This window comes from Puma concolor, chromosome C1 (genome assembly GCF_028749965.1).
Source record: "Puma concolor isolate L17-30 chromosome C1, mPumCon1.1.hap2, whole genome shotgun sequence".
In the NCBI taxonomy this organism is placed as follows: domain Eukaryota; kingdom Metazoa; phylum Chordata; class Mammalia; order Carnivora; family Felidae; genus Puma; species Puma concolor.
The window spans coordinates 36845158-36872247 of record NC_141674.1 but is presented as its reverse complement, the minus strand read 5'-3'; the positions used below and the strand labels follow the sequence as shown (position 1 = coordinate 36872247).

Below are 27090 nucleotides of genomic sequence, written 5' to 3'. Positions count from 1 at the left end.
ACTACCGTCCACAGGCAGGGGACAGGGGGAGCTAGTATTCGTGCCTAAGGAGGATTTGCTAAGAAATATCCCCTTGATCGCGCCAGAGCCAAATACATTGATATACGAATTTATTTAAAGTATTGGCTTCTAAGAGACTTGGTAAGAATGCGCATTTACTCGACGTTCCTTTAGCGCAGTTCCCAGTCTTCCCCACATCGCTGATGAAACCGTCCTAACTGCTGACCTTTTCAAGATGGCGGCGCGAGGGTGCCACTCTCGGGATCGCGCACCTCCCCAAGATGGCGGCGCCCGAGGCCTGGCGCGCCCGGAGTTGCTGGTTCTGTGAGGTAGCGGCGGCAACGACCATGGAGGCCACGTCCCGGGAGGCGGCGCCAGCGAAGAGCTCGGCCTCGGGCCCCAGCGCTCCCCCCGCCCTGTTCGAGCTGTGCGGGCGGGCGGTGAGCGCCCATATGGGGGTTCTGGAGAGCGGGGTGTGGGGTAAGTCGCGGGGTGAGGGGCTACCTCTGGCAACGAGCGGAGGCGGCCCAGCGGCCGGGGGGCGCGGGGGGCGAGGCCGGGAGGCCTGGGGCAAGGCCCAGCCCGGGGTACTGGAAGCCGCACCGTCGGGTCGGAACACGAATTCCGTGACTGACTGGACTAGGCAGAGTAAAAGCAGGGACCAAATCGGCAGGTGGACCTGCACCGCGGCCTGGCTAGGGGATCGCGGGGGGCGAGGGCAGGAGGCCCGGTCTGGGGCCAAGCAGGCAGGGCCCGGACGACAGAGGCTGGAGTGACGGACCGGCCGTGGGCACCGAACTGACGCTCGAGACGGGCCGGGCTGGGGAGTCTCGGATGTCGAACCGACGGGCAGAGATGGCCCTGCCGCTTGGGGGCGGGGGCCGAGGTTGGGAGGCCCGGCCTAAGGCAAGGAGGCCAGGCCCGGGGCCACCTAACCTGACTGACGCGCGGGGCCTCCGGTGTCTGCTTGACGGACCGCGGGTGCTGAGACTCCCGAGGCCAGGCTGATGGGCCAGGGCAGCCCAGTGGAATGGAGAGCGAGGGGCTGGGGGAGAGCCCGAAGGCTTGGGGCGCCGAGGCCTGTCCGACGACCCAGGGCTGAGGGGAGCGCACTGAAGACCGGGGCCTCGGGTGCCCAATTGCTTCAGCGCAGGACTGACTGACGGGGCAGGGCAGGGAACGCCGGAGGCCACTCGGACTGGCCTGAGCGGAGGAAGGGCCCGAGCGGGTGAAGGGAGGCCGGGAGCGGGTCAGCAATCTAGGGAGGCTCGAATGACGGACAGGCGGGAAGGGCCAGGGAGGCCCCAGGAGGGGCGACGGCCCGGGGATCCCGGCTGGGAGGGGGCGCGTCGCAGCTAGGAGGCCTTGGGCTGAGTCGGAGCCAAAGGAGGCACCGGGCCCGAAAGCTGCCGGGACCGACGACCCGGCTCCGGGCTGACGGTGCCCAGGCTGAGCGGCCAAGGCGGGCGGCCCGCGGCCCTGGGCCGAGGGGCCGGGAAGGGCAAACCGACCAGCCGGGCTGGCGGGCCTGGGAGTAGGGCGGCCCGGCGCGGGTCAGGTAACGCAGGAGAGAAGGCCCGCAGCCGGATGCGCACGCGGAGGCCGGGCTTTGGGGTGGGCCCCGCCGGCCCCAGCCTGGCAGCTGGTGAGGAAAAACTCGGGTCGGCCTGGCGAACACTGATGGTGAGAGTGATAGACAGCAGAGAGAGTGAGGGCTCCGGGGGCGGCGGGGGGGGGGGGGGGGGGGGTGGGTGTAGGCCTGGCCGCACGGGGATGAGGGAGGCCTTGGGCCTGACAGACTGGTGTGAGGGGGTGGGGTCCAGAGGCCCGGCCGAAGCTGGGTGAGGAGATCCAGGCCAGGCCCAGGGCCCAGGGAACCCGGAGGGAGTGGCAGGAGAGAAGAGGAGGCCCCCAGGCCTTGAAGGGGTGGGGGGGGTGAGGTTCTGGAGAAGGCCTCGGGAGTGGTGGTAGTGCCTCTGCCAGGAGGAAGGCCCTGGTAAGGTCAGAAGTGAAGGCTTGAGGTCCCGGGATTCTGGGTTTGAGTTGCACTTTGAGGAGATGGCTGTGAAGAAAGGGCCCTGGAGTTTGACCGGTTGGGCCTCCAGGAATAAGGCCCAAGGCTGTGGAGAGTGGTTAAAGAAGGCCTAGGGATGTGGGAAGGCCCTTGGTGAGGTGGGGGTGGGGCAGCGATCCTGAGGAGGCCCAAGTGTCTTCCTGTAGTGGGGAAGACTGTTAGAGTCCTCAAGCTGATGGGGGGAGGAGTTGTGGAGGCCCTGTGCCAACAGATGAGAGGAGAAGGGTCAGGCTGACCCATGGGGAATAGGTGAAGTCTCAGTGGAGCTGGGCAGGGGGCTCAGAAGAGTCCTGAAGAGTCTGCCTGGAAGAAGGCAGAGAGAGGATCGGCTCTATCAGCCTGGAGCTTCTAGAATGCTAAACTTGGCTAGGAGGGAAGAGGACTGGGTATAGAGGCCCCAAGTTGGGAAGAGGAGGCAGTAAAGGTAGAGGCTGGAAAGAAGCAAGGAAGAGCCTGGCTTAAGAAGAATGGAGAAAGGAAGAGAGGAGTTTGTGGATAATAGGGGATGAGAATCCCTATGGCTGTGAGAGGGGATGGCTAAACAGAGCAGATTGGAGGGACAGAGGAGGACGAGCTTCTATGGGCCTAGCCTAGGTAAATAGTCACACAGAAAAAGCTGAATCAGGTTAGGCCTCTTAGGAGGGCCAAGTAAGAGGACTGGGAAGAAGTGCTGCTTTGGAGGAAGGTCTCAGTGTGGGCTAACAGCCAAGAAAGGCTTCCTGGAGGCAGTGGACTAGCGTTGCTTTGTGTAGGGAGAGAGAAGGGTAAAGTGAGTAGAGGCAGCAGGAAAGGATACAGTGAGGAAACAAGTAGAATAGGTATGTTATGCCTTGAATGCCAGGATATGGAGCTTGAATGCAATAGAGAACTTACATTAGTGTAATAGCTTAGGGAATTAATACTTTCATTCAGCAAGTACACTGAGTACTATGTACAAAGAATTGTACTAGACTGTGGACATCAAGATTCACTTATTCCACAAGTAAAGATAAAGGGAGATCCTAGAAGTTTTGAAAGATTTTCCTTAGATATGGTATACTCTAAGATCTTAGACTGTTCTTGGCAGGACAGAGATGGTATTGACAGGATAAGGATAATAATAGACAACATTTAGTGAGCTTATTATGGCCAGGAATGGTCTTAAAAAGATTACAGGTATGATCTTCTTTAATTTTTATAGCAATATTATGAGGTAGTTATTATTACTTCCATTTTAAAATTGAGAAAACTGAGTCTTAAAGATGTTAATTTGGGGCGCCTGGGTGGCGCAGTCGGTTAAGCGTCCGACTTCAGCCAGGTCACGATCTCGCGGTCCGTGAGTTCGAGCCCCGCGTCAGGCTCTGGGCTGATGGCTCCGAGCCTGGAGCCTGTTTCCGATTCTGTGTCTCCCTCTCTCTCTGCCCCTCCCCCGTTCATGCTCTGTCTCTCTCTGTCCCAAAAAAAATAAATAAACGTTGAAAAAAAAAAAAAAAATTAAAAAAAAAAAAAAGATGTTAATTTGCCCAAGGATTCATAACTAAGTAATAGAATCAGAATTTCACTCAGTTTTGTCCAACTCTAGAGACTAAACTGTTTAGCCATAATACTGTAAAGCCTTTCGGCTCTAGACGTCAGCAAGAGCAAGTTTTGTTTTTATGATATGTTGAATTTAGAGTTAGGGCTGGATTATTTCTATTGTTCACCGGAAAGTACTAGTTCAGAATATAGTAGGGGCCCAAAGGATGGGAGTCACCAACCTGGAAGAGTGGGAAGGGGATTCAGAAAAGGCTTGATAAAAGGCACATGATACTTGGAAGATGAATAGTTAATATGATGAAAATGGCAAGGACATTCCTAGTAGAGAGCAGCATGACAAAGGCACAGAGACAGAAAATAGTGTGACATGTTAAATAAATGTAAAAGTAATTTAGCATGGATGAAGCATAGGAGACAAAGCAGGGAGCTGGAAAAGTTAGTACGGCCCAGATTATGTTGGACATTTTTATCACACATATTCAATAGGAATTTTTATTTGTTTTGTATTTTTATCTTTTTTTTTTAAAGTTTATTTATTTTGAGAAAGCGAGATCAGGGGAAGGGTGGAGAGAGAGAGAATCCTAAGCAGGCTCCACACTGTCAGTGCAGAGCCTGATGCGGGGCTCGACCTCACAAACTGCTAGATCATGACCTGAGCTAAAATCAAGAGTCGGACACTTAATCGACTGAGCCACCCAGGCACCCCTTTTTATCTTTTTTTTTTTTTTTTTTTTGGAGTTTATTTATTGTGAGAGAGAGCAGGGGAGGGACAGAGAGAGAGAGGGAGAGAGGGAGAGAGAATCCCAAGCAGGCTCCGAGCCGCCAGCACAGAACCTGATGCAGGGCTCATACCCACAAATTGTGAGATCATGACCCTAGCTGAAATCAAGACTCAGTTACCTAACCAACTAGGTCACCCTGGTGCCCCTCAATAGGACCTTTCAAATGCAGAATGTTTCATTATGCTTGGGCAGAAATGAACGGACCAGCTCCTAAATGAGTATATCAGCTTGCTTTATTATCTCACCCTTGAAGATGTGCATGTCCCTGAAATTCCAGGTGCTAACTAAGTGGCTGAAGATAAGTGGATTAGAGTTTGAATTAGACTTAGGTTAGCTTCTGGAGGTTCCATTTGCCAAATGAGAAGTCTGCCCTTCTGTTTTCCTTTCCAGTAGGATAAATAATGCTTGGAACCCTAGGAGAAAAAAATAAATTTTGTGTTTTCTTTTTGTAGCTCTCCCAGGCCCAATACTTCAAAGCATCTTACCTCTGCTCAATATATATTACTTGGAGAGGATTGAGGAAACTGCCCTCAAGAAAGGTGAGTGTCTTTCTCTCTTTCTCATTCAGTGATTATAAGCCAGGCACCATAATGTTCTGGTAAATATTACACCTGATATCTGTGTAGAACTCACGCTTTTCAAAAGTACCCTCACACCTGCTTTCTTACCAGATTCCTTACAGTGTCCAGTGAAACACAAAGCAAATAAATGATCCCAATTACACTAATGAAAGTGAAACCATAGGCACACCACAATTAATAGCTAAGTCAGATCTTCTGAATCTTAGTTTTTCTATTTTACCTTGCTGTTTCCCAAACCACTCATTAGACAGATCTTTTTTTTTTTTAATTTTTTTTTTAACGTTTATTTATTTTTGAGATGGAGAGCGACAGAGCATGAACAGGGGAGGGTCAGAGAGAGAGGGAGACACAGAATCCGAAACAGGCTCCAGGCTCTGAGCTGTCAGCACAGAGCCCGACGCAGGGCTCGAACTCACAGACCGTGAGATCATGACCTGAGCTGAAGTCTGACGCTTAACCGACTGAGCCACCCAGGCGCCCCTAGACAGATCTTTTAATAGCCAGCATTTATCTAACTAATCCTGATGTGCCAAGCACTCTCCTAGGCACTTTACTTGGAGAAACACATTTAATCTTTTCAACAACTCTATGAAATAACTATTATTAACTATGTTTTACAGATAAGGTAACTGAGGTACAGAAAAATGAAGTAAACTCACCCAAAGTCACACAGCTAGAGTATGGTTGGCTGATATTTAAACCCAGGCAGTCTGTCTTTAGAGCCAGTGCTCTTTACTAGTCTGCCATATTGCTCCTGTGAATCCAGAGAAGGCAACACCAAAGGCTGATGTACTTCACTCATGGTGGCCAAAGAGCAGCCAAATAAAGGTGATATTTCTCCCCACAGGCCTCTCCACTCAAGCCATCTGGCGCCGACTATGGGATGAGCTAATGAAGACAAGGCCTTCCAGTTTGGAAGTAAGTTAGCACCAGGTAGAACTCTGGCCTGACTTTGCACAATGAAAGCAGGAATAGCTTACAAACACAAGCTGGGTACTGGTAAAGTACAGACACAGGGTTGGAGTGAATTTGGGAGGAGGGCTCTGATGTCTTGTCACAAGGTTCTTTCCATTTGGCATTTGTCACTGGTTTGATTGCTCACCGTGTTTATAGGTAACACAAAACAGAGGAAGGTAGTGATCATAATGGAAGGCAGAACCCAGATTCGTAGAGGTCTTGACAGGGCTGGAGCAGTGGTCAAACCTAACAAGATAAAATTTAACAGAATAAACCAATTCCTCACTTGAGTCTAAAAAATTCCAATTGCATGACCTCAGGGAAAGAGGTGAAGGGGCCTGGCTTAGCAACTTGTATAAATGATTAAGGGGGTTTGGTCAACAGTGTGCTAAAGTCATTCATACAATGACTATACCCTGAGCTGTGTGAATTAATGTAACTATAACATATGCTAAAGGACAAAGGGGATGATAGACCTGCCTGGCTTTGCAGTGGTCAGGCTACCCTTGGAGTATGGAGAAAGAAGTCAAGGCCACATCATGGGAGTCACACTTGGAACACTGGAGATGTTTTTCCTAAAAAAAAGAAGACTTGGGGAACATGAACTGTCTTGAAATATTTGAATGATTATCATATAAAAGAGGAATTAATAGACTTGTATGGGTAGAAGCTAAAGGAGGATAAATTTTTGCCAAAGTGATTGTAGAACTTTTAAACCCTGAACTTATTGGTGATGAAACAAGCTAATTCCAGAGGTAATAAGCTTCCCATCACTAAGTGTTCAAATAGAGTCTAGATAACTACCTGACACAAGGATATTGTAGAAGAAATTGAGCATTGTAAGAGAGGTTGGACAAGATGACTTTTAGGGCTTCTTGTAGCCCTGTAGTTCTATTATGTGTTGGTTCAGATATAACTCACTGGATCTCTCTTTTAAGCAGAATTTCTTTTGCTGCTCCATAACTAGGTGACAGAACAGATTGAGTTCAATAAACATTACTAAAACTTCCCACATGCCAGGTCTTATGTTAGATATTGGAAGTACAGACACAGTCCCTAATCTTCAGGAACTTCATGTTTAGCAGGAAGTCTGCAAAGAAATACATTATGCATGGGAGGATAAGTGGTGTAATAGTAACAAGAAGGTTGAGGGAGAAGGGAGCATGAAAGTGTTTCTTGGGAAGTAGTATTTGAACTGGTGGGTGAGGCCAAGTGATAAGAAAACAAGCTCTTATCAGGAATTGGAGATTTAATTTCTGGGGATGCACTGGGTTCAGTAACATTCAGCTCCATATCCTTCAGCTTTTCTACTTCCAGATCTGGATGCAACTCTTGAAGTTCAGTGAGATAATGCTAAGGCCCAACAAAATCTTCAGGCACTATATACAGGAATTAGGCCTCATGAGGAGAAGTAGATGCAAGATTTGAAAACAGTAACAGCTTCCTGAAACCTTTAAAGAAGCATGAGAGTCACTGTGGACTAGTGTTTCCCAAGCAGTATGGTTGACTAGCAGTTGATGGAGATTGTAATATCTTTCACTTAGAATACGCTTTTTTTCCCAACATTATCTCAAGCTTCCTGGTAAAGAATATATGTTTGTTCTTGTCTCAGAGCATTTCAGAACATTAAGGAAACCCCAGGCTTGGTGGCCTAACAGTCACCTAGACAGAGGTCCTGACTTGGATCATATCCATTCCAAAGGGTGCCTCTTTTTGTTTCCCAGTTTTGCATGACAGTAACCTTAACCTCATAATTCAGAAACACTTAATAAGTGCCTGCTCAATTCCAGGCACTATACTAGGTTCTAAGTATACAGTGGTGAACAAGATAGCCATGGTCCCTGATTGCTTATAAAGAAGTAGAATTTCAAATTGTGCAGTACTTTGTGTGTATTAAGAGATCTGATATTCTGGAGACAAGGCAACAGGGAAATGAAGGATTATTCAGTAAATGATTCTCTAGTTACTGGTTCACTATTTGGAAAAAATCAAGTTAGAGCCTCATTTTACAATATACTCAAATAATTTCTATATGGAACTAAAGATTAAACTGTAAAAAGTAAAAGCATAAAACAACTAAACAAGAATAAAGGTGACTGGTTATCTAATCTCAGGATGGAGAGTGTTAATTATTAAATGGGCAGAACCAAAAAAAAAGTATGGACAATAAATGCCAATACAATAAACACAATTTAAAGGTACATAAACTAGGAAAGAATGTTTGCAACAACATTTGTAAAACGAGGATACAGAGAATAAGACAAAGACAAGCTATTCCAGTAGAGTACGTAAAGATTGGGACAAGTCACAAAATATACAAAAATCTCCAATAAAGTGAAAACTATTCAATCTCAATATTAAAAATTGGGAAAATAAACTTATAACTCTTAAATTAGTGAAGTCTTGTTTTGGTTTGTTTTAAAAGATAATTCCAGGGGTGGGTGAAACTTGCATTTTAATATGGTATTGGTGGGAGCAGAAATGTTACATAACTGTCTTGGTGGACAATCTGGTGATAATTGTCAAGAGTCTTTAAAATATTCTTAGACTAGAAATTCTATTTCTTAGAATTTATAGTACATAAAAGTTGAGATACTCATGAAGATTTATTTCAAGACGTTCATCGCAGCAACTTAATATCAAAACCTGGAAATAATTTCTTCAATAATGCATGAATTATTGAATGTAGTACATCCAAATTTTCAAAATATTAACAAAGTCATGTTCTAAAAACATTTAAATACATGGTGGTAAAATGTAATGACACGGTGGTATAATGTTTAAAAAGCCCAGAATTTGAAATTGTTCAAAATTGTCTCAATGTTATAAAAACAATTATAGCTATATGGGGCCCCTGGGTGGCTCAGTCGGTTAAGTGTCCAACTTCAGCTCAGGTAATGATCTCGCGGTTTGTGGGTTCGAGTCCCGCATCGGGCTCTGTGCTGACAGCTCGGAGCCTGGAGCCTGATTTAGATTCTGTGTCTCCCTCTCTGCCCCTCCCCACTTGCACTCTCTCAAAAAAAAGAAAATAATAAATGTTTAAAAAATTAAAAAAAAAAACCAATTATAGCTATTCACATTTACATATACATTCCAAAGAGTTGGTATACAGATTTTATCTCTCCGCAAATAATATTTCTGTTATCAGAAAAATAGTGGACAATAGTTTGTGAACATTTGCTGGCTCTGTTTAGTACAAGAAAATATTTAGCCTTCTCTAGTTTGTACACACACTTCTTCCTCCCCAACTGGTGCCTAAGCCACCAGCCTGTGGATGGGCCAAGGACTGTGTTGGTAGACAAATGTTATTTTACCTCTTTGGTGGTGCCTTATTTCCCCTACTCTTGCCTGAAAGAATGTGTGTGTTTGCGTTTTTAATGTTTATTTATTTTTGAGACAGAGAATCCCAAGGAGGCTCTGCACTGATAGCGTGAGGCTCAAACTCATGAACTGTGAGATCATGACCTGAGCTGAAAACAAGAGTCTTATCACTTAACCTTGACTGAGCCACCTAGGTGCCTCCAAAAGAATGTGTTTAAATCTTTTATTTTTGGGGCGCCTGGGTGGCTCAGTCGGTTGGGCATCCAACTTCAGCTCAGGTCATGATCTCATAGCTTGTAAGTTCGAGCCCCACATCGGGCAGGCTCTGGGCTGACAGCTCAGAGCCTGGAGCCTGCTTCTGATCCTGTGTTTCCCTCTCTCTCTGCCCCTCCCCCACTCTCACTCTCTGTCTCTCAAAAGTGAATAAACATTAAAAAAAAATTAAAAAAAACAATCTTTTATTTTTAAATTTATTGAGTTTATTTTGAAAGAGAGAACATGAGCAGGGAAGGCTCAGAGAGAAGGAGAGAGAGACTCCCAAGCAGGCTCCTCACCGCCAGTGCAGAACGCGATGCAGGGCTCAAACTCATGAACCATGAGATCATGACCTGAGCCAAAATCAAGTCCCACGCTTAACCGACTGAACCAGTCAGGCGCCCCAATTTTATTTATTTTATTTTTTGATAGACTGTGTGCACACATGCACAAGCGGTGAGGGACGGGGGCAGAGGGAGAGAGAATCTCAAGCAGGTTCCACACCCGGCATGAAACCCAATGCAGGGCTCCATCCCACAACCTTGAGATAATGACCTGAGCTGTGATCAAGTGTCGTAAAGTTAACCAACTGAGCCACCCAGGCACCCCCAAAAGAATGTGTTTAAATCATTTTGTATTCGATAGTGTATAAGTTCACACAATGAATGGCTTGAACTAGATCTCTTAGCTTGTTTTCAGTTTTGAAATTAAAAAAATTAATGTTTATTTTTGAGAGACAGAAAGTGAACAGGGGAGGGGCAGAGAGAGGGAGGGAGACACAGAATCCAAAGCAGGCTCCAGGCCTTGAGCTGTCAGCACAGAGCCTGATGCGGGGCTCAAACCCATGAACCATGAGATCATGACCTGAGCTGAAGTCATGCTTAACCAACTGAGCCACCCAGACACCCCTCAACTTTGAAATTTTAGCAGAGATTCTTCTAAAAGGTGGTGATGGAATAAAACGCAGTGAACTGCTGTCTGCTCATAATTAATTGACATAATTGTCATAACTAACTTTACTCATCTAATCCTCACAACTCTATGATGTAGGTAGGTTTAGTTACCTTCCTCACTTTATAGATGATGAAACTGAGGCAGATAGAGGTGAAGTTACTGTCTGAGGTTATAGTTAGTGAATGGCAGACCTAGGATTCAAGTTGAGGCAATTTGGCTCTGGAGTGCCTGCTCCTATTCACTATGTCATGCTGTTCTCGCAGCAGTTACCACGTCTGGGTGTTCCAGTTTCAAATATTCTCCCACTGTCTTCATCAACCAATAAAATGTGGGGAGAGGGGAACACTAATATTTAGTTACCAAAACTACATATTACATGTGCCTCCTGGTCAGAAACAGCCACAATATCTTGGTTCACATTTTTGTCCATATTTTAGGCCTTGACTGTCTCACTTGTGAAGTTGAAGCCTTGCTAGGTTACCTGCAGGTGTTTTCCAAGGCTGTGAGCATAGGCCAGCAAATGTGTAGGAAAAGTGTTAGAGATAGGATTCGGGAATACCCACTCTGCTTCTTCTGTAGGCTGAGTGGAGATTTGGTTGTCAGGTATTTTTTCCTGGTCCCATAATGCCCCTACATTATTGCTGGTGAGAGGTCCTTCCCCCTTGTTGCTGCCATGCAATTAGCTCAAACACGAAGAAGTCATTCCCAATTATTACCACAGCAGGCAGTGTCATAGGGAATGGCCAGGGCAAAGGGAATGACACTTTTGCCTAAGAATAGGGGCCCAACTCTTGCCAAGAACCTCAGATATAAGTTGAGGGTGACTGTGGTATGAGTGAATGCATAGAGGCAGGGCAAATACCAAAGAGAAGTGCCTTTTTAGTCTTGGGGAACCTCAGGCCCCTACTGCCTTTGCTTCAGGCTGAATAAGCACCCTGCTTAACAGGCTCTGCCTCCATCAAGTTCATTTCACATTGCCCATCTGGGCTATTATCATTAGCAGTAACAGAAGTAACATTTTGTATTTTACAGTTTACAAAGTGCTTTGACTTGCATGGTCTCATTTGATCTTCACAACAAACCTGTGAAACAAGTGATATTATCCACCTTTTACAGATGAAGAGATTCAAGAGGTCCAGAGTATAGTGGCAGAGATAACACTTGTATCAAAGTCAGCAGACTTTCTACTGCACCTTAGGAGAGAATGGGAACTTAAGGAAGGCTGTGTGCCCTTTTGGGGGTGAGGAGGGTAGGTAGCAGTAAATGCTGACCTCTGATATATATCAGAATCATCTGGGGGAAGTTTAAAAAATAAAGATGCACAGGCCTTGGTGGCTCAGTCAGTTAAGCGTCTGACTTCGGCTCAGGTCACCATCTCGTGGTTTGTAAGTTCGAACCCTGCATCAGGCTCTGTACTGACAGCTCAGAGCCTGGTGCCTCCTTTAGATTGTCTTTCTCCCTCCCGCTCTCTCAAAAATAAATATTAAAAAAAATTTTTTTATGGGCCTTACTGCAGATATAACATAAGAGGATCACCAAGTCTGGGTAGCTGACATGAATTTTGGAGAAACAAAAGCTCCACAGTAAATCTTGATGTGCACCAAAGGTTAAGAAACACCTGCATTCAGAGATCTTCTAAATGTACCAGAATAGTCTGATAAAATCTCATGTGCATCAAAGCCAGTAACTATTGCCTTGGAGAAACCAAATCTAGGAATTTGGACCTTGATCTCCAGGAATTTTTCATCTGTTGGGATAAAACATGTGCAGAGACAACACCATGAGACAAGGTTACCAATGTCTAACACCTGAGTAGTCAGATTATCAGAAGAGTCCCACAAGAGAGGCAGGGGAGGGGTAAAAGGGGGCACACAGAGACACTGAGATGAATAACTTCAAGAAGAGTAAAATGTTGGGGCACCTGAGTGGCTCAGTCAGTTAAGCATCAGACTTTGGCTTAGGTCATGATCTCACAGTCTGTGGGTTCAAGCCCTCCATTGGGCTCTGCTGACCACTCAGAGCCTGGAGCCTGCTTCGGATTCTGTGTCTCCCTCCCTCTCTCTCAAAAATAAACATGTAAAAAATTATTTAAAAAAAAAGTGAAATGTTAGTAGGTCTTCTCAGGAAGCCTATTTGGTCTGGCAATGAAGAGCATTTCTGGCAGATGTAGGAAAAGCACGTAGAAGGCAGGTCTCGGTCAATAAGGTGATCAATTTGTCCAGAGCAAAACATTCACATGAGCAAGATGTGGGAGATAAATCTTAGAGGCCACATTGTACAGGGCTTTCCCTCCCAGGCTAAGGAACTTCAGATTAACTCTGAGCAATGGAAAGATTCTGAGGGTTTTAAGGCAGAATGTAGTCAGGCATATTTTACAAAGACGAATCCAGTGGACTTGTGTATAAAAGTTTGGGAAGGAGAAAGAGATGGGGGAGTAATCAGGAAGCTAATGGTCAGGTGTGAGGGGGTAAGGGTCTGAACAAAGGTGGTAGTGGTAAGAGTGGAAAGTTGGGGTCAGGTTCTAGAAACAAACATGGAAGAAACTACAGGAGTGAATGTTTCACTTGAATGGCAGTCACTATAACAAAATAATCTCTGGAACCAAATTTCCTGGGTTCAGATCTTGATTCTACTATTTACCTGTGTAACCACAGGCAGTAACAACTTTTGTGCCTTATTTTTCCTACCTGTAAAATGGGGATAACAGTAATATAAGCCTCAAAGATGTGAAGATTAATTTGTATAAATTATTTAGAATGTTGCCTGACTCATCAAATAGCTATTGGAACAGAGGAACTTGGGGAAATGATGGTTCAGTGGGTAGCCCTTAGTATCACAGCTGTCTGGCATGTTCTCTGCTTTCAGAGTGTGACCTGTTGGCGAGCCAAGTTTATGGAGGCCTTTTTTTCCCATGTTCTACGTGGGACCATTGATGTATCTTCTGACAGGCGTCTCTGTGACCAGCGCTTCTCACCTCTTCTGCATAGCTCCCGCCACGTCCGGCAGCTGACCATCTGCAATATGCTGCAGGGTGCGACTGAGCTGGTGGCTGAGCCCAACCGCAGGGTTCTGGAGACCCTGGCCAGTTCCCTGCACACCCTCAAGTTCCGCCACCTGCTGTTCTCTGATGTGGCTGCTCAGCAGTCTCTTCGGCAGCTGTTGCATCAGCTTATTCACCATGGGGCTGTCAGCCAGGTGTCTCTGTACTCCTGGCCTGTGCCTGAGTCAGCCCTTTTCATCCTCATCCTCACCATGAGTGCTGGCTTCTGGCAGCCAGGCCCTGGTGGTCCACCTTGCCGCCTCTGTGGAGAAGCCTCCCGAGGCCGGGCCCCATCCCGAGATGAAGGGTCCCTCCTGTTGGGCTCACGCCGGCCTCGCAGGGATGCTGCTGAGCGATGTGCTGCAGCCCTGATGGCCTCCCGGCGGAAGAGTGAAGCCAAGCAGACGGCCAGAGCTACACCTGCTACCCGGGTAACACGCCGGAGCACACAGGAGAGCCTGATAGCAGGTGGGACAGACCCTAAGAGGGATCTGCACCCTCCAGCAACCTCCTACGAGGCTCCTGGCACCAAGCGGCCACCCTCTGCTCCAGCCACCACCTCCTCTGCCTCTGCTTCCTCTTCCACATCCTCATCCAAACGGGCTCCAGCTAGCTCAGCCCCACAGCCTAAGCCCCTAAAGCGTTTTAAGCGAGCTGCAGGGAAGAAGGGTGCTCGCACCCGTCAGGGGTCTGGAGCGGAGTCTGAAGACCTGTATGACTTTGTTTTCATTGTGGCTGGTGAGAAGGAGGATGGGGAAGAGATGGAGATCGGGGAAGTGGCTTGTGGAGCTTTGGATGGATCAGATCCCAGCTGCCTGGGGCTTCCAGCACTGGAGGCCTCCCAGCGATTCCGAAGCATTTCCACCTTGGAGCTATTCACAGTTCCGCTCTCCACAGAGGCGGCTCTGACACTGTGCCACCTGCTGAGCTCCTGGGTGTCTCTGGAGAGCCTCACACTCTCCTATAATGGTGAGTGCCCTGCAGGGGCAGAGATGGGTCTCACAGCAGCACCAGCCGTGTGCCCAATCCTGCAGAGGGGAATAGGGAATGCGATCGAGGAGCTGGAGATGTGGCCCAGCCTGCGTCAGAGTGGGGCAGAAGGCACATACATGAAACAGTGGCAGACTTTCAGTGCTAGGGAAGAACATGAGGTTTATAGGCTTTAGAGTTGGAAGGAGTTCCTGAGAGACAGTGAGAACCTTAAGAATGGGTACATTTTAGATATGGTAGGCAATTCCCATATTGTGGGAATAGTATAGTGTATGCAGGCCCACCAAGTCTAAGGTTGGGTCCCACCACTCATATCAAAGCAGCTATACAGACAAGGTGTAGACCACATTTTTATCAGACCAGCAATCTGTAAAGCAGTCCTCAGTTCTTACCCACCTGGCTGTGCCCAGTGAGCCAAACTTCAACTCTGGGTAAATCCATCAATCTACTTAGGATGCTGAGTACTGATGGGGAAAATCACAACTGTGCAGACCAGTGCTACTGTATATTCAGTCGTCATCCTTATATGAATCCTGTGTTTGTAACATTAGCTCCCATTCCTCCTACTACCAAATCCTCCCTTTTCCTTTCTTAGCAGATGACGTCACCTCCTACTTCAGAGAAAATAGAAGCCATCACACATGAACTTCAACTTAGTTAACCAACCTATAAACTCTCCTACATCTACACTCATCCTTTTCTCCTTCATCACAATGGAAGAGATGGCTATCCTATCTAAGGCTAACTCTTTTCTGGATCCATACCTTCTTGCCTTCTTAGGAAAGCTTGTTTCTCAGATGCCTTAGTAATAAGAACTTTTATATATTGCTTAGTATGTATCTGGCATAATTTAAGCACTATATGAATTGAATCCTTACACCAACCCTATGAGGTCAAGTGGCTTGCCCAGGATAACCTCACTGAGCCAGGATTCAGATCCAGGCAACCGGATTCCCGAATCCAAGGTTTTCACCACTCCTTAATGCTGCCTTCCTTCTCCAAGGTCCTCCCTGTTGCTAAGTCCAATACATATGTTTTAGTCCTCCTCTCACATTAATTTTCGGCAGCATTTGCTGCTATGAAGTAGTCTTCATCAGATATTCTCATTTCCACTATCTCAAAATCTATTTTTCTCTTCTCCCTCTCTGGACATTACCTCTCTTATCTCTTAATGTTCAGTTTCTCAGAGCTCTGCCACTTTATACATGCTTCCTGAACAATTCTGTCCATTCTTGTAGTTTGAAAGGCCAACTATGCTGAAGATTCCCCAATCTATGACACTGGCCCAGATCCTTCTCCTAAACTCCAGAACTATTTAGCCAGCCGACTACTAGATATCACTTCATAAACCACAAGCCCCGCAGCCTGAATGCATCTTCTCCCAATAGCTCTGTTCTGTCAGTGACCTCACAGCTGACTCAGCTGCCCAAAAGAAAGCTGGGTTCTTTCTTTTGCACCACATATCTTTATGATCTCTCAAATCCACTTACTTCTCTATCTCCACATCTTAATTTGAGCCATGATTACTTCTCACCCGGATTCATCATTTCAGTAGTTCCTCCTGACTTCATACTCACCATACAATTCACAGTCTACACTGCAGCCCAAGTTTTGTTTTTTCAATGAAAAGGTCATTCATTTAAAAACCCTTGAATGGTTTCCTGTCACCATACTTAATTTACTTACAGGTCATTTGTGTTCTCACTCCTGCTTACCTTCATAGTGGCATCTTGAACCCTCCCCCCCTCCCCCCACCTCATACTTTACACAGCAGCCACAGTGAATATTTTCAGTTCTTGGAAGCTGCCACTCTTCCTCCTTCAGGCTTTTATATATACCGAGTTCTCCCTGCCAGTCCCTCCCATCCCTCCTTTTAGCCTGTCTCCTTTGTGTTCTTTACAACTCAGCTGTAAAGTTTTTACTGAGGGAAGCTGGACTGGGTGCTAAGTGCCCCCATCCTTTGTGCTTCTACAATACTCAACTTCTCCAGTTCCCCTCACACATTTTTGTTGTTAATCAGCCTACATAGGCAGGAGCAAGAGCTGTTGCTGGCTACTGTCTAGCAAAAACACACAAAAAAAGTATTTACTAGGTGCTGGGTGAGGTTTAGTTGAAGAAATGGATCAACAGGGGCCTTCTCAGTCCAAGGGGAGATAAGTAGGTTCCAAGAAATTATTTGCTTTGTGGCATTAAGCATCTGCTCTAACCCTTCTGCATCCTGTTCCCTTTTGTGGGATGTGGTTATCCTTTTCTGCTCTATTCCTACCTAATTAATCTTTTAAAGTATTCCCTACTGAGTCATTGCCACTCCCCTTAGATTTCAAATGTTCCACATGACCTATAAGAAAAGTCCAGAGATTTCTGCTGCCCTCTGGGCTTGTCATTTAGCTGGCAGCACAGTATGCCCTACCACATCCTCTTATTTTGTGACTGCCCTGACTGATGCTTGAGGGCATAGCCCAGTACAGTAGACGTCAGTTTGCTGGTTACCTGAGGAAAAAAGCAAGACAATGAATAGTTGAGACAAATGATTTTAAGTAATCTGATCGGAAGCTCAAGAAAATTGGTGGTCATCAAAAGAAATATCTGGAGTGGTCTCTGAATGTTATTCTTGCTGACACTCCCACATGACTGACCTAACCTCTTTCCTGCCATAGGCCTGGGCTCTAACATCTTCCGCCTGCTGGACAGTCTGCGGGCCCTGTCAGGCCAGGCTGGATGCCGCCTCCGTGCCCTGCATCTCAGTGATCTGTTCTCACCACTGCCCATCCTGGAGCTGACACGTGCCATTGTGCGAGCCCTGCCCCTGCTGCGGGTCCTTTCTATTCGTGTTGACCACCCCAGCCAGAGGGACAACCCTGCCGTGCCAGGGAATGCAGGGCCCCCTAGCCACATAATTGGGGATGAGGAGATACCAGGTGAAGCATTGTGCGTGTGCGTGTGCATGTGTTCACACAAATGTGCAGGTGCATTTGTGTGGAAAAGGTGGGAAGACCTAATCCAGACCTAGCAACACTCATTCCTGGCTTATCTGAAATCCATTCCCTCTTTAGAGCCTGCTGTTAAAGATGACCATGGGCTGGACAGGGCCCAGACCACTACAAGCCCAATAGAAAGTGACCATGGCAGATGAGTCTCCAGAAAAGGGGTCTAGGTCCCCCTTCTGTATGTCCCCTTGGATCCTGTTTCCTAGCTCACCACTCTTGCACACTCCTGTTTGCTTGTCTGAATAGTCTAGTCTTCCTGGACTAAAAGCTCCAGGAGAACAAGGACTAAATCTCCTAGTACTCTCTTCCCAGAACCTAGTGCTATAGCAGGCACTCAATGACAAGTAAACAAGATTTTTCAGTGAGCCTCTAAAGGACAGGATGGGACCTGCTCTGAGAATAGAAGAGATGGCCCACTGGAATCTTTTCTCCCTATCATATCCAGAAAACTGCCTGGAACAGCTGGAGATGGGATTTCCACGGGGAGCCCAACCAGCCCCACTGCTCTGCTCTGTACTGAAGGCCTCAGGTTCTCTGCAGCAGCTGTCTCTGGATAGTGCTACCTTTGCCTCTCCCCAAGATTTTGGGCTTGTGTTACAGACACTCAAAGGTAGGACCCAGCTAGAATGATAAAGGGAGGGTAGGAGACCCTGTTATTCTTTGGGAAAGCTAAGGCCCGTGGCCTCTACCCCCATGCAGAGTACAACCTAGCCCTGAAGAGGCTGAGCTTCCACGACATGAATCTGGCTGACTGTCAGAGTGAGGTGCTCTTTTTGCTACAGAATCTGACTCTTCAAGGTAAATTCATCATTCAGAACCTGGGGCATTGCTGGGTCCTCATTGTGGCTCTGCCACTGTTCTTTTCTTGGCCTTATATCCTCCACTATAAGTTATAGAAACTGCATCATCCTTCTAAAAGGTCCCAAATTCAACTCCTCCTATACTTAACATGGGAAAATTACTCAAGTTTTTCTTACCTTTCAGTGGCCAACAGAAATAATGGTGGTGGGGAAGGATAAATATGCTGTCAGGTTCCCCTCATACTCTTGTCCCTAATCCCCACCCCTGCATAGAGGGCAAGCAGTGAAGAGGGAAAAGAAGTGAATGGAGAACTGTCCACACAGAGGACCTCTCTAGGGTGAACCTCTGGGTTCAGTCTCTGGTTTAAATCTGATTTAGTTCCAGTCTTGCTTGGGGTCTTGGACAAATTCCTTTCTCTTTCTGGGCCTCTATAAAATGTTCAGACCCCTTGCTAAGGCCAACTGGGGCAGGAGGGGCAGCAACAAGTCCTAATGTTAGCCATCAGAATTTATTCTAATTTCTCTTGACAGAGATTACCTTCTCCTTCTGCCGTCTGTTTGAGAAGCGCCCGGCCCAGTTTCTGCCTGAGATGGTTGCTGCTATGAAGGGCAACTCCACACTGAAGGGCCTCCGGCTGCCAGGGAACCGCCTGGGTGGGGGCAGGGCCCTGGGAAGGGACAGGGGTGAAGGAGCCAGTTCTTTGACCTCAAAATTCAGTGGAGGAAGGCATAGGCCTCTCCACTGGGAACATAGGGGTTGGAATATAGTTGTGTGCTGGGGCTTTTGGAGGCTGGGCTTCTCCCCACCAGAAATGGGTTGGGATACCATTGTTCCCTGTTCTTGGGTGATTAGACATTTCTCCCCTTCTCCCCAGGAAATGCTGGCCTGCTGGCCCTGGCAGATGTTTTCTCAGAGGATTCATCCTCCTCTCTGTGTCAGCTGGACATCAGGTATATGGGGAGGAGGAGGGGACAAGGGATGGAGCTGTAAGGATATAGACTAGGGATTGTTTCCTGGGTGTCTAATCCATTTCACCCCTACCAGTTCCAACTGCATCAAGCCAGATGGTCTTCTGGAGTTCGCCAAGCGGCTGGAGCGCTGGGGCCGTGGAGCCTTTGGTCACCTGCGCCTCTTCCAGAACTGGCTGGACCAGGATGCAGTCACAGCCAGGGAAGCCATTCGGCGGCTCCGGGCCACTTGTCACGTGGTTAGCGACTCGTGGGACTCATCCCAGGCCTTCGCAGATTATGTCAGCACCATGTGATGGGGCCCATGCTTCACAGGCCCATGCTCAGCACCATCAGCTTGCAGGGGCTGAGACATGGGCTGCCCAGAACTCCCAAACACCAATTCTGTCTTTCTCTTTCTGCAACCTTTTTTTCTTTTTCCTTCTTCCCTTGCACTGAGGTCCTGGAGGTCTTGCTGGGCTCAGCAAAGGCACTCTCACAACTGGGTTTAGAGCCTTTGGGCCCCTTACCCACTACTCTCGGAACCCTGGGCCAGGTTACAGTGCTCATCAGTCACTGAGGACAGCTCCTCTCCCCCTGCCTGAGGTTCCTGCTTTCCTTCCTCAAGCAGGTACCCAGGCTTTAGAGAAGTACAGGAGTGTCCACTACCAGGCCTCTTCTCTGCTGGGCTCACCATGCTGCTCCCAAGCCTCAGTCCCTTTCATACCTTTATTCCTTTCTTTTTTTTAACCAAAAAAGTTTTTCTTATAAAATAAACTTTGGGCAAACATCATGCAGCCCTCCTTGATGATTTTTGTCCCAGAGAACAAAATTCAGTAGGGTCCTATGGGGCAAGGAGCCCCCTTTCCCTGTCTCCTTCCTCTAACAGCTACACCCAGACCAGCTGGTTATCAGTGGAGACCCCGCTGCTCCTCATGAGACTGCTGGTGGAAGACGAATGTGATGGCTGTAGAGGCAGCATCCCAGGCGGCCTGGAGTACCTCATCCTTAAGCCCCCGTTTATCAGTGTTATGGTTCCACTGAGCCAGGTCTGAGGTGCAGTCAGAACCATCAGGGGGTGGCCGGACCTGGTGATTGTTGACACAGCGGCAGCAGCGCAACCTGGGGGCAGAGGACAGAGCCGTGGTAACTATAGAGCCCGTCTCCATGCTGTGCAGGGAGTTCAGAAGTAATGGCCAGCAAGGGCACCCCACCCACCTGTCATGTGTGTCACTGAGGCTAGCCTCATCCAGGGTAAACAGCTCCTTCAACTCGCCGAGAGAGAAGTGCCGCTCCACATCCTGTTCCTCATCCACCACACAGCTGCTCAGTGCCTTCTTGTGGCTCTGGCGCTGAAAGATCTTCTCCTCAATGGTTCCTGCCTGGGGTGGGGGCGCCCAAGGATGTACAGCTAAGTCATTCCCAAACATAGGGGGCAGGAAAACCCAGGGGTTGAAACTATAGCCACCCAAGAGAAGGGGAAATGAATGAGAAGTAAAAGTCCTATAGCAACACATCTGCTCAGCTGAGCCCATTTTCCCAATCTGTCTCTTGGGAACATGACTTGTAGCCACTGCTCACCCAGGATATTTTCTGTACGAATGGAGGGTTTCATGTCTTGGCTAAATTCCTTCAGAGTGAGCTGAGGTTTGCAGCAGATTCACCAGACCTCCACACCAAGCCCAGGCCTCTCATACTCAACAAATATCATTTGGGTATCCTATGCCTGGCTCTGTGCCAACACTAGGATACAAAGAAGAATTAAATATGATCCTTATTCCTGAACTCCTAGGCTTCTGGGAGAGACACATAAACTAATTGGCACAATAACAGAAACCTGCATAGGATTCCCAAGGGCCCACAAGAGGGGTAGTAGAGGGGGAAAATGATGAAAACCTTGAAGTAAAGATGATCCTTGAGTTGAATCATAAAAAATGAATAGATGGTTTACAAGGGAAGAGAGAAGGAAAGCTCATAGGCCCCACACAGGACAAAGGCATAAGCCTGGCCTACTGGAGGACTGAGGAGTTGAGCCTGTCTTGAGGATGGTGGGAGTGTAGTAAGAGCTGGGACTGAGTAAGTCAGCAGAGGCCATACCGGAGAAATATGGATGCCAGGCTGAAAGAGCTTTGCCTTGTCCTGCAAGTGATGAAAAGCAAAATCAGGATTTTTGGAAAGTTCATTCTGGAAGCAATATGTGAAGAACAGGTTAAGACCAAAGGTAAAGCATTAGGAAGCTGCTGCAGTATCCAAGTGAAAGAGAACTGTGACTTTAGCACAGGGTAAAGAGGAAGGTTAGATAAGGAAATTGCCAGAAGACAAATAGTGATTTGTTGTTAGGAGACAGGGAATGGTCCAGTAGGATGATACCCAGATTTGGGTTGGTTGGATAATGGAGCCATTAAATGACAAAATTCAGAAAGGAAATGAATTTAGTCACCTTGCATCTAAAGTGTTCATGAGACATACAAGTGGAAATGTACAATAGGTGATGGAAATATGGGTCTAAAACTCAGGTAAGAGATCTTGGCTAAACATTTAGAGATTTGTCAATATAATGAGTAATCACAGAGATAGGAAAACCAGAGTGGAATTTCCAAAGAGAATAGAATTTTAAAGACTAGCAGTCAACAGTGTCAGATACACAGAGGAAAAATCAAGAGTTTCTTGTTCTGACAATTAGGAAGCCAATATTACATTCAAAAGCAAGTTCAAAAGCGGTCTGATGAGTGAATAGAAGATGAGGAAGTGAAGTTAATCTGTAGGCTTTGGAAAAATGTGATGGTGAACGCATGGAAAGTAACCCAAGGTAGTGGCTACAATACGACAGAGAGTTAAATGGTGAGAGCTACCTCAGCATGTTTATAGACTTAGGTAAATAAGAGAGACCTTAATCAACTAAGAAAGAAGGAAAACAATCCAGGGCAGAGCTGGAATGATGAAGCTCAAAGAAGGAAATTATCTTCCTCTGAGATGGGAAGGGAAGGGCAGGTCTAGAGATACACAAAAGACAGGTAAGAGAACTCAAGCCTGGTAGCCTACATTTTTTTCTGTGAAGCAGAAGACAAGGTCTCTGCAAAAAGAATGAGAGACAGGGTTAGGTAAGAAACTTGAGGGAAGTGGTGAAGGCTTGAAGTGGCTGTTGAAAGAAACGAGATACAGCCCAGCCCAAAATGGAATATGTGAATTTGTGGTAGTGCTAATCTACACCCGCAAATTTTATCTGGTGCAGAACTTGAGAACAGTTGTAGTGATCCAACTGGAGTATTACAGAAAGAGTGACTGAAAGGATGCACAGTAGGAATCAGGCCAAACAAAGAGAAGTGAAGCCAGACTGGGGGAAAGGTGAGGTACTAGGGACATTTAGGCTAAAGCAGATATAGGAGATATGAGAAAACTGGAAGGACAGGAAGTTGAGAATAGAATGATAGTTTTGGGTACTGTGTATAGTTTTGGCATTACTAAAGTTCCAGAGTGTGGCCTTGGGAGTAACTAAATGGGAAGGAGTTGAACTGGTCATTAGAGATGAGGTCAAGGAAACATGGAAGCCAGAGTGCTAGATAACTGCATAGTCCTTGAAGTCAAGATGATAACTGAATTTGGGGAAGAAATGAAGGACTAGACTAGGCTGGTATCCAAAGTCATCAATGAATTAGGAAACTAGCATAGGGTAGATGACAGTGACAAGGAAGAAAAGAGAGTAGTCAAGTCAGAGAACATGAGCTTTAAAAGAGAACTACAGTCTGTATGATTGATCACTGAGAACTTGGGAGAATGCCAATACTACTTCTTAGTCCCAGGGGACACATGGAGTATGAGAAGATTACAAGGCAAGTGCACAGTAGAAATCAAGGTATGAGGGAAAGCAGGTGTCCTGTGAAGAGATGAGGCCACAGGGGAGTTTGTCAACCACTGAACAGGTATCAGGAGGCATAGGTTTTGAAGGAATGGGGTGGAGAGAGGGAGAAAGAACAGAAAAATACAGGGGTCTGGCTAAGCCCATAGATTGGCCACTGCTAGAGGCAGAGGCAAAACAGGTACTGAGAAAAAACCCAAGATGGTCCTAAAGGTCTTTTTCACGACCCACCCCTACTCTGACCACTGTCAGCATCCTTACAGACAGCAGGCGATAGATGTAGCAGGTCTTCTTTTGACCATCACGCCAGACCCGGGCCATGGCTTGTTCATCATTAGCCGGGTTCCAGTCAGGGTCAAACATGACCAGTCGGTTTGCTCCAATGAGATTGAGGCCACAACCCCCAGCTTTGCTGCTCAGCATGAAGACAAAGTCAGGGCTCTGGAAAGAAAGGAAGCAGGAGAAAAGAACCTCTTGCAGCCTGAACTGGAATCCTATTCAGTCCAGCCAAAAGTTCTCTCTCTCATACATCTGTACTCTTATGCTGTGAGGACCACCAATTTGCCTACCAATTTCCCAGCCCCACCATCACCAACCAGGCTAATTCCACCACACCCACCAAGGGCGGGGGGAAAGAGAGAGAGAGAGAGAGAGAGAGACCCTAAAGCAGAGCACCCATCTAGTTTCTCTATCAACCACTGATTCAGATGTTACTGCATTGGTAGTATGGAAACAGGGGCTGTACATTTACCAATGGATTGTTGAAGCGCTCTACAATCTTGGCTCGCTTCTTAATGGACATTGTGCCATCCAAGCGGACATACAAGTACCTGAAGGGGAATTCAAACATCAAAACCCAAGAAGGAAGCAGAGGCTTGCTACTGAAGGACTTGAACTAACCAGGCTTGAGGCTACTCATGTACAGCCTGAGGGCCTAAACTCCCAAAGGGAGAGGCAGGGGAATAAGGGCTAGGACTCTGTCCTCTGGAAGTACCTGAAGGGCCAGGGGCTATTCTGCTTGGAGATGGAGTCAGGATCATCACAGTAAGAGAACAGATATTTTCTGGGAAGTCCCCCTTGCACCCATTTCTTGCCCATATCCACCAATCAGAACACCTACCATCTACTCTTCCTAGGGGGACGGTAGGGGAGGCACTCCTTTGGCAAACTGATTTGACTCTTCCCTACCTTCGAGCCCGGCAGAGCTTCTCAAAGAGGTCCAATGTCTGAGTGTAATTGGACACCAGCACTACTTTGTCACTGCTGCGGCTTCGGGTCACTGCCAGAATGTAATCAAGGACCAGCATCTTACCTGGGGAAATCATCAACCATTAGCTCCCAACAGGCCATCCCCATGGCCCAGGATTCTTACTTTTGATATCATGCCTTGAGGGAAGGATACATCTAGCACAAAGAGACAATTTCCCACTTTTCCTCCCAGAGGAGCCCAAAGACTGGCTTACCTGATAGCTGGGGCTCTAGAGCCTTGGAGCTATAACCAGGGGGGAATATTTCCAAGGCACCTTCAAAGCCACCCTCCTCTTCCACACACTTGTCATAGATTAGAGCTGGATCTGAAAACAACAACAAAAACAAAACCCAAAATGCCAGCTACAGTGCTTTCCAGTTTCCACTTCGATGCTCATTGGAATCTCCTCTAGAAGCCTACCCAGCAGACCTTCCTCAGCGCCAGACTTACCAGGTCCCAATTCCTAGTTTGCAGTCAGTTCCATCTAGGACCACCTTGCTTATTAGTGTGTTCTCCCAGCAAGAAGGGAACTATACCACAGAGGGCAAGATTTGTTATTTTTCCTCCTGTCCAACATTTTATATGCACAGGTGTGCGTGCATACTCCCATGTACTCACAAGTCCCATATACTCCCAAGCATCAAGCATGGGCTGGGCAAAGGGTAAGCAAACTTTTCCAAAGCAAAGGGTCTGGTATGGAGTACAAAATGTAGGGTTCATGCCTTGGGGAGGGCTGGAATCACAGGTGGCCTTTATGAGGACTCTAGACAAGTTTTGGTCAAGGTGGCTGGACCTTACAGGAGCCTAGCCTTCCTTGCTTACTCTCTCAGGGGACCCCAGGACATGGACCCAACTCACGATTACAAAGCTTCTTTAGCAAGGTGATGGAAGAAAGGGAAGACACACTCATCTTGCCCTCACGCAACTCTTCTGCTGGCTTGGCCTGTCTCAGAAACTTCTTGTATAACTCAGTCTGAAGGGATGTCAGCCTGAAAAAAGGGTAGCTGGGTTAGTGGGAAAGGCTGGACGACACCTCTGCCCTGAGAATACTGTGAGAGCCCAGCCATGCCTCAAGGGCTGAGTTTTTACACACTCTACACCCCTCAGTTGAGTTCAGTACCTACAACAAACCACCTGCTCAATTTTCACAGGCAGATATTTAGAAAGGATATCAGAGGTCCTCCGTATCAGGCACCTGGGGAGAGAAGATAAAAAGGCAAGAGGCTGGTAAAAATGCCCTGCTAACTACTAGAATAAAAGCTACCACCCAAAGAACCCAAAAGACTGTCTCTTTTGTAGAATCAAATGTCAGAGACACATCAGCTCTATGGCAAAGAAATCTTTATCAGGGTCTCAGTCATGGGAACAGAGACTCTTTCGAACAGTCTAGCTTACAGTGACAACTCTTCCTCTTCAAAAGTTTAGCTAGTCTTCAAGAGAAGGCCAAGATCTCCCATTAAGCCTGGTGCTCAGACAGGAGAAGGAAGCTGCAAACCACCAAGTCCTTAGAGGAGTTTCTACTTGCACTTGCCCAAATACCACAGGGCCCAAGGTTCAATGAAATTAAGCCCATACCTCCTGGCCGACCAGGAAGGACAGGGATCAGACACCTAAGGAGCAGCTCCTAAGAATATAGTGACTCTCCTTCCTGCCATCGAAAATTGGGAGGGAGAGAGGGCGGGACTCCAGGATATAAATCAAGTGTATTACCTACAACAGGGAATCTAGAATGTACTTGCCTTTTGGATTATGTGGACCCTATGGAAAAGCCCTCTTAGTCTGGGAGCCACACCCATCAGTCAGATCTATTTCTACCTGTCACAGAAGACTATGGGGTCTGAGAAGGGAAGCCTGGTGCTTTAGGTCTAAGACTGACTGACAGGAAGCTTCTGAAGTATTAACAATGCTCCAAGGGATATTCTGTTCAGGGAGACCAGCATCAGAGAAGAGCTTCCTCAGCAGGATGCTAAGCAGCCCAAAGCCAGACCACAGGGCCCAGGCCAGGAAGAAAGCAGGGACTTGGCTTGCAAGACCTCTCCATTTATTCAGTGGCTATAGTCAGGGCACAGATCCCACTCCCTTCCCAGCCTCATGGGCCAAAGCACCAAAGGATTGGACTTGGATAGTTTAGTAGGCAATTCTGATGACCTAACTTGGGGGAAAATCCCAAAGAAAGGTGCTGCTGGGGCACCTGGGTGGCTCAGTCGGTTAAGTGTCCAACTCTCGGTCTTGGCCCAGGTCATGATCTCATGGTTCATGAGTCTGAGCCCCGCGTTGGGCTCTGTGCTGACAGTGCAGAACCTGCCTGGGATTCTGTCTCTCCCTCTCTCTCTCTCAAAATAAACACTTTAAAAAAAAAAAAAAAAAAAGGTGCTGCTGCCTAGCCCAGCACCCACCCCGCTATTACCTATTCACAATGCTGGTGAGCTCCCGTAGCCGCTCTTCTCCTAGCTGCCTGTCGGCCTCACTGGCAGCTGCATCTCGACTCTTCAAAATTGGCAACTCAAAATGCCTCTTGAACTCATGGGCAGTTCCTAAGACAAGAGAGAAGGGAAAAATAAAATACTACATAAAAAAAAAAAAAAAAAGGCAGGGGAGTCTCGCTCTTTTACATCCCACTTCTAGCCACTTGCTCTTTTTGCCATGTGTTCCCCGGCACCCCTCCTAGCCAGGCCTCACAAAATTGAAGAAATCAAGGACTTTTTGCTCACAGCCAAATGAAAGGATTCCAAATCTGCCAAGATCAAGAAACGTAAGGGCGCTTGGGTGGCTCAGTCATTA

At 47.2% G+C, this 27090-nt stretch overlaps 2 protein-coding genes across 4 annotated transcripts in view; one reads left to right on the top strand and one right to left on the bottom strand.

Moving 5' to 3' along the window:
- Positions 1-47: 47 nt before the first annotated feature.
- LRRC41 (leucine rich repeat containing 41) lies at positions 48-19997 on the top strand. 2 transcript variants are annotated; one of them, XM_025912104.2, is made up of 10 exons: positions 48-480; positions 4824-4910; positions 5800-5870; positions 13305-14448; positions 17127-17387; positions 17902-18066; positions 18156-18254; positions 18788-18910; positions 19132-19207; positions 19302-19997. In XM_025912104.2, exons 1-10 carry the CDS (start codon positions 282-284, stop codon positions 19519-19521), a joined length of 2445 nt encoding a protein of 814 aa, XP_025767889.1. In that variant the 5' UTR covers positions 48-281; the 3' UTR covers positions 19522-19997. The 2 variants fall into 2 exon arrangements, with proteins under 2 accessions (XP_025767889.1, XP_086572964.1); XM_086716838.1 differs by lacking the exon at positions 48-480 and adding an exon at positions 898-1683.
- RAD54L (RAD54 like) overlaps positions 19920-27090 on the bottom strand; it is a 25756-nt gene continuing 18585 nt past the window's right edge. For both annotated transcript variants that reach the window (XM_086716839.1, XM_086716840.1), the window contains 9 exons: positions 26717-26843; positions 25430-25504; positions 25168-25298; positions 24524-24634; positions 24249-24372; positions 23812-23890; positions 23322-23501; positions 20423-20586; positions 19920-20326 (listed from right to left, as the gene is read on the bottom strand). In XM_086716839.1, the coding sequence (XP_086572965.1) occupies positions 20116-20326; positions 20423-20586; positions 23322-23501; positions 23812-23890; positions 24249-24372; positions 24524-24634; positions 25168-25298; positions 25430-25504; positions 26717-26843 (1202 nt within the window). In that variant the 3' untranslated portion in view covers positions 19920-20115. The remainder of the gene's footprint in view (positions 20327-20422; positions 20587-23321; positions 23502-23811; positions 23891-24248; positions 24373-24523; positions 24635-25167; positions 25299-25429; positions 25505-26716; positions 26844-27090) is intronic.

What these genes read in the sequence shown, in the direction of transcription:
- LRRC41 (XM_025912104.2), top strand. Translation starts at nt 282, where the DNA reads ATGGCGGCGCCCGAGGCCTGGCGCGCCCGGAGTTGCTGGTTCTGTGAG. An exon ending in TGGGGATGAGGAGATACCAG is followed by an intron (nt 17,388 to 17,901) that starts GTGAAGCATTGT and finishes TATCATATCCAG; the next exon opens with AAAACTGCCTGGAACAGCTG. An exon ending in ACAGAATCTGACTCTTCAAG is followed by an intron (nt 18,255 to 18,787) that starts GTAAATTCATCA and finishes TTCTCTTGACAG; the next exon opens with AGATTACCTTCTCCTTCTGC.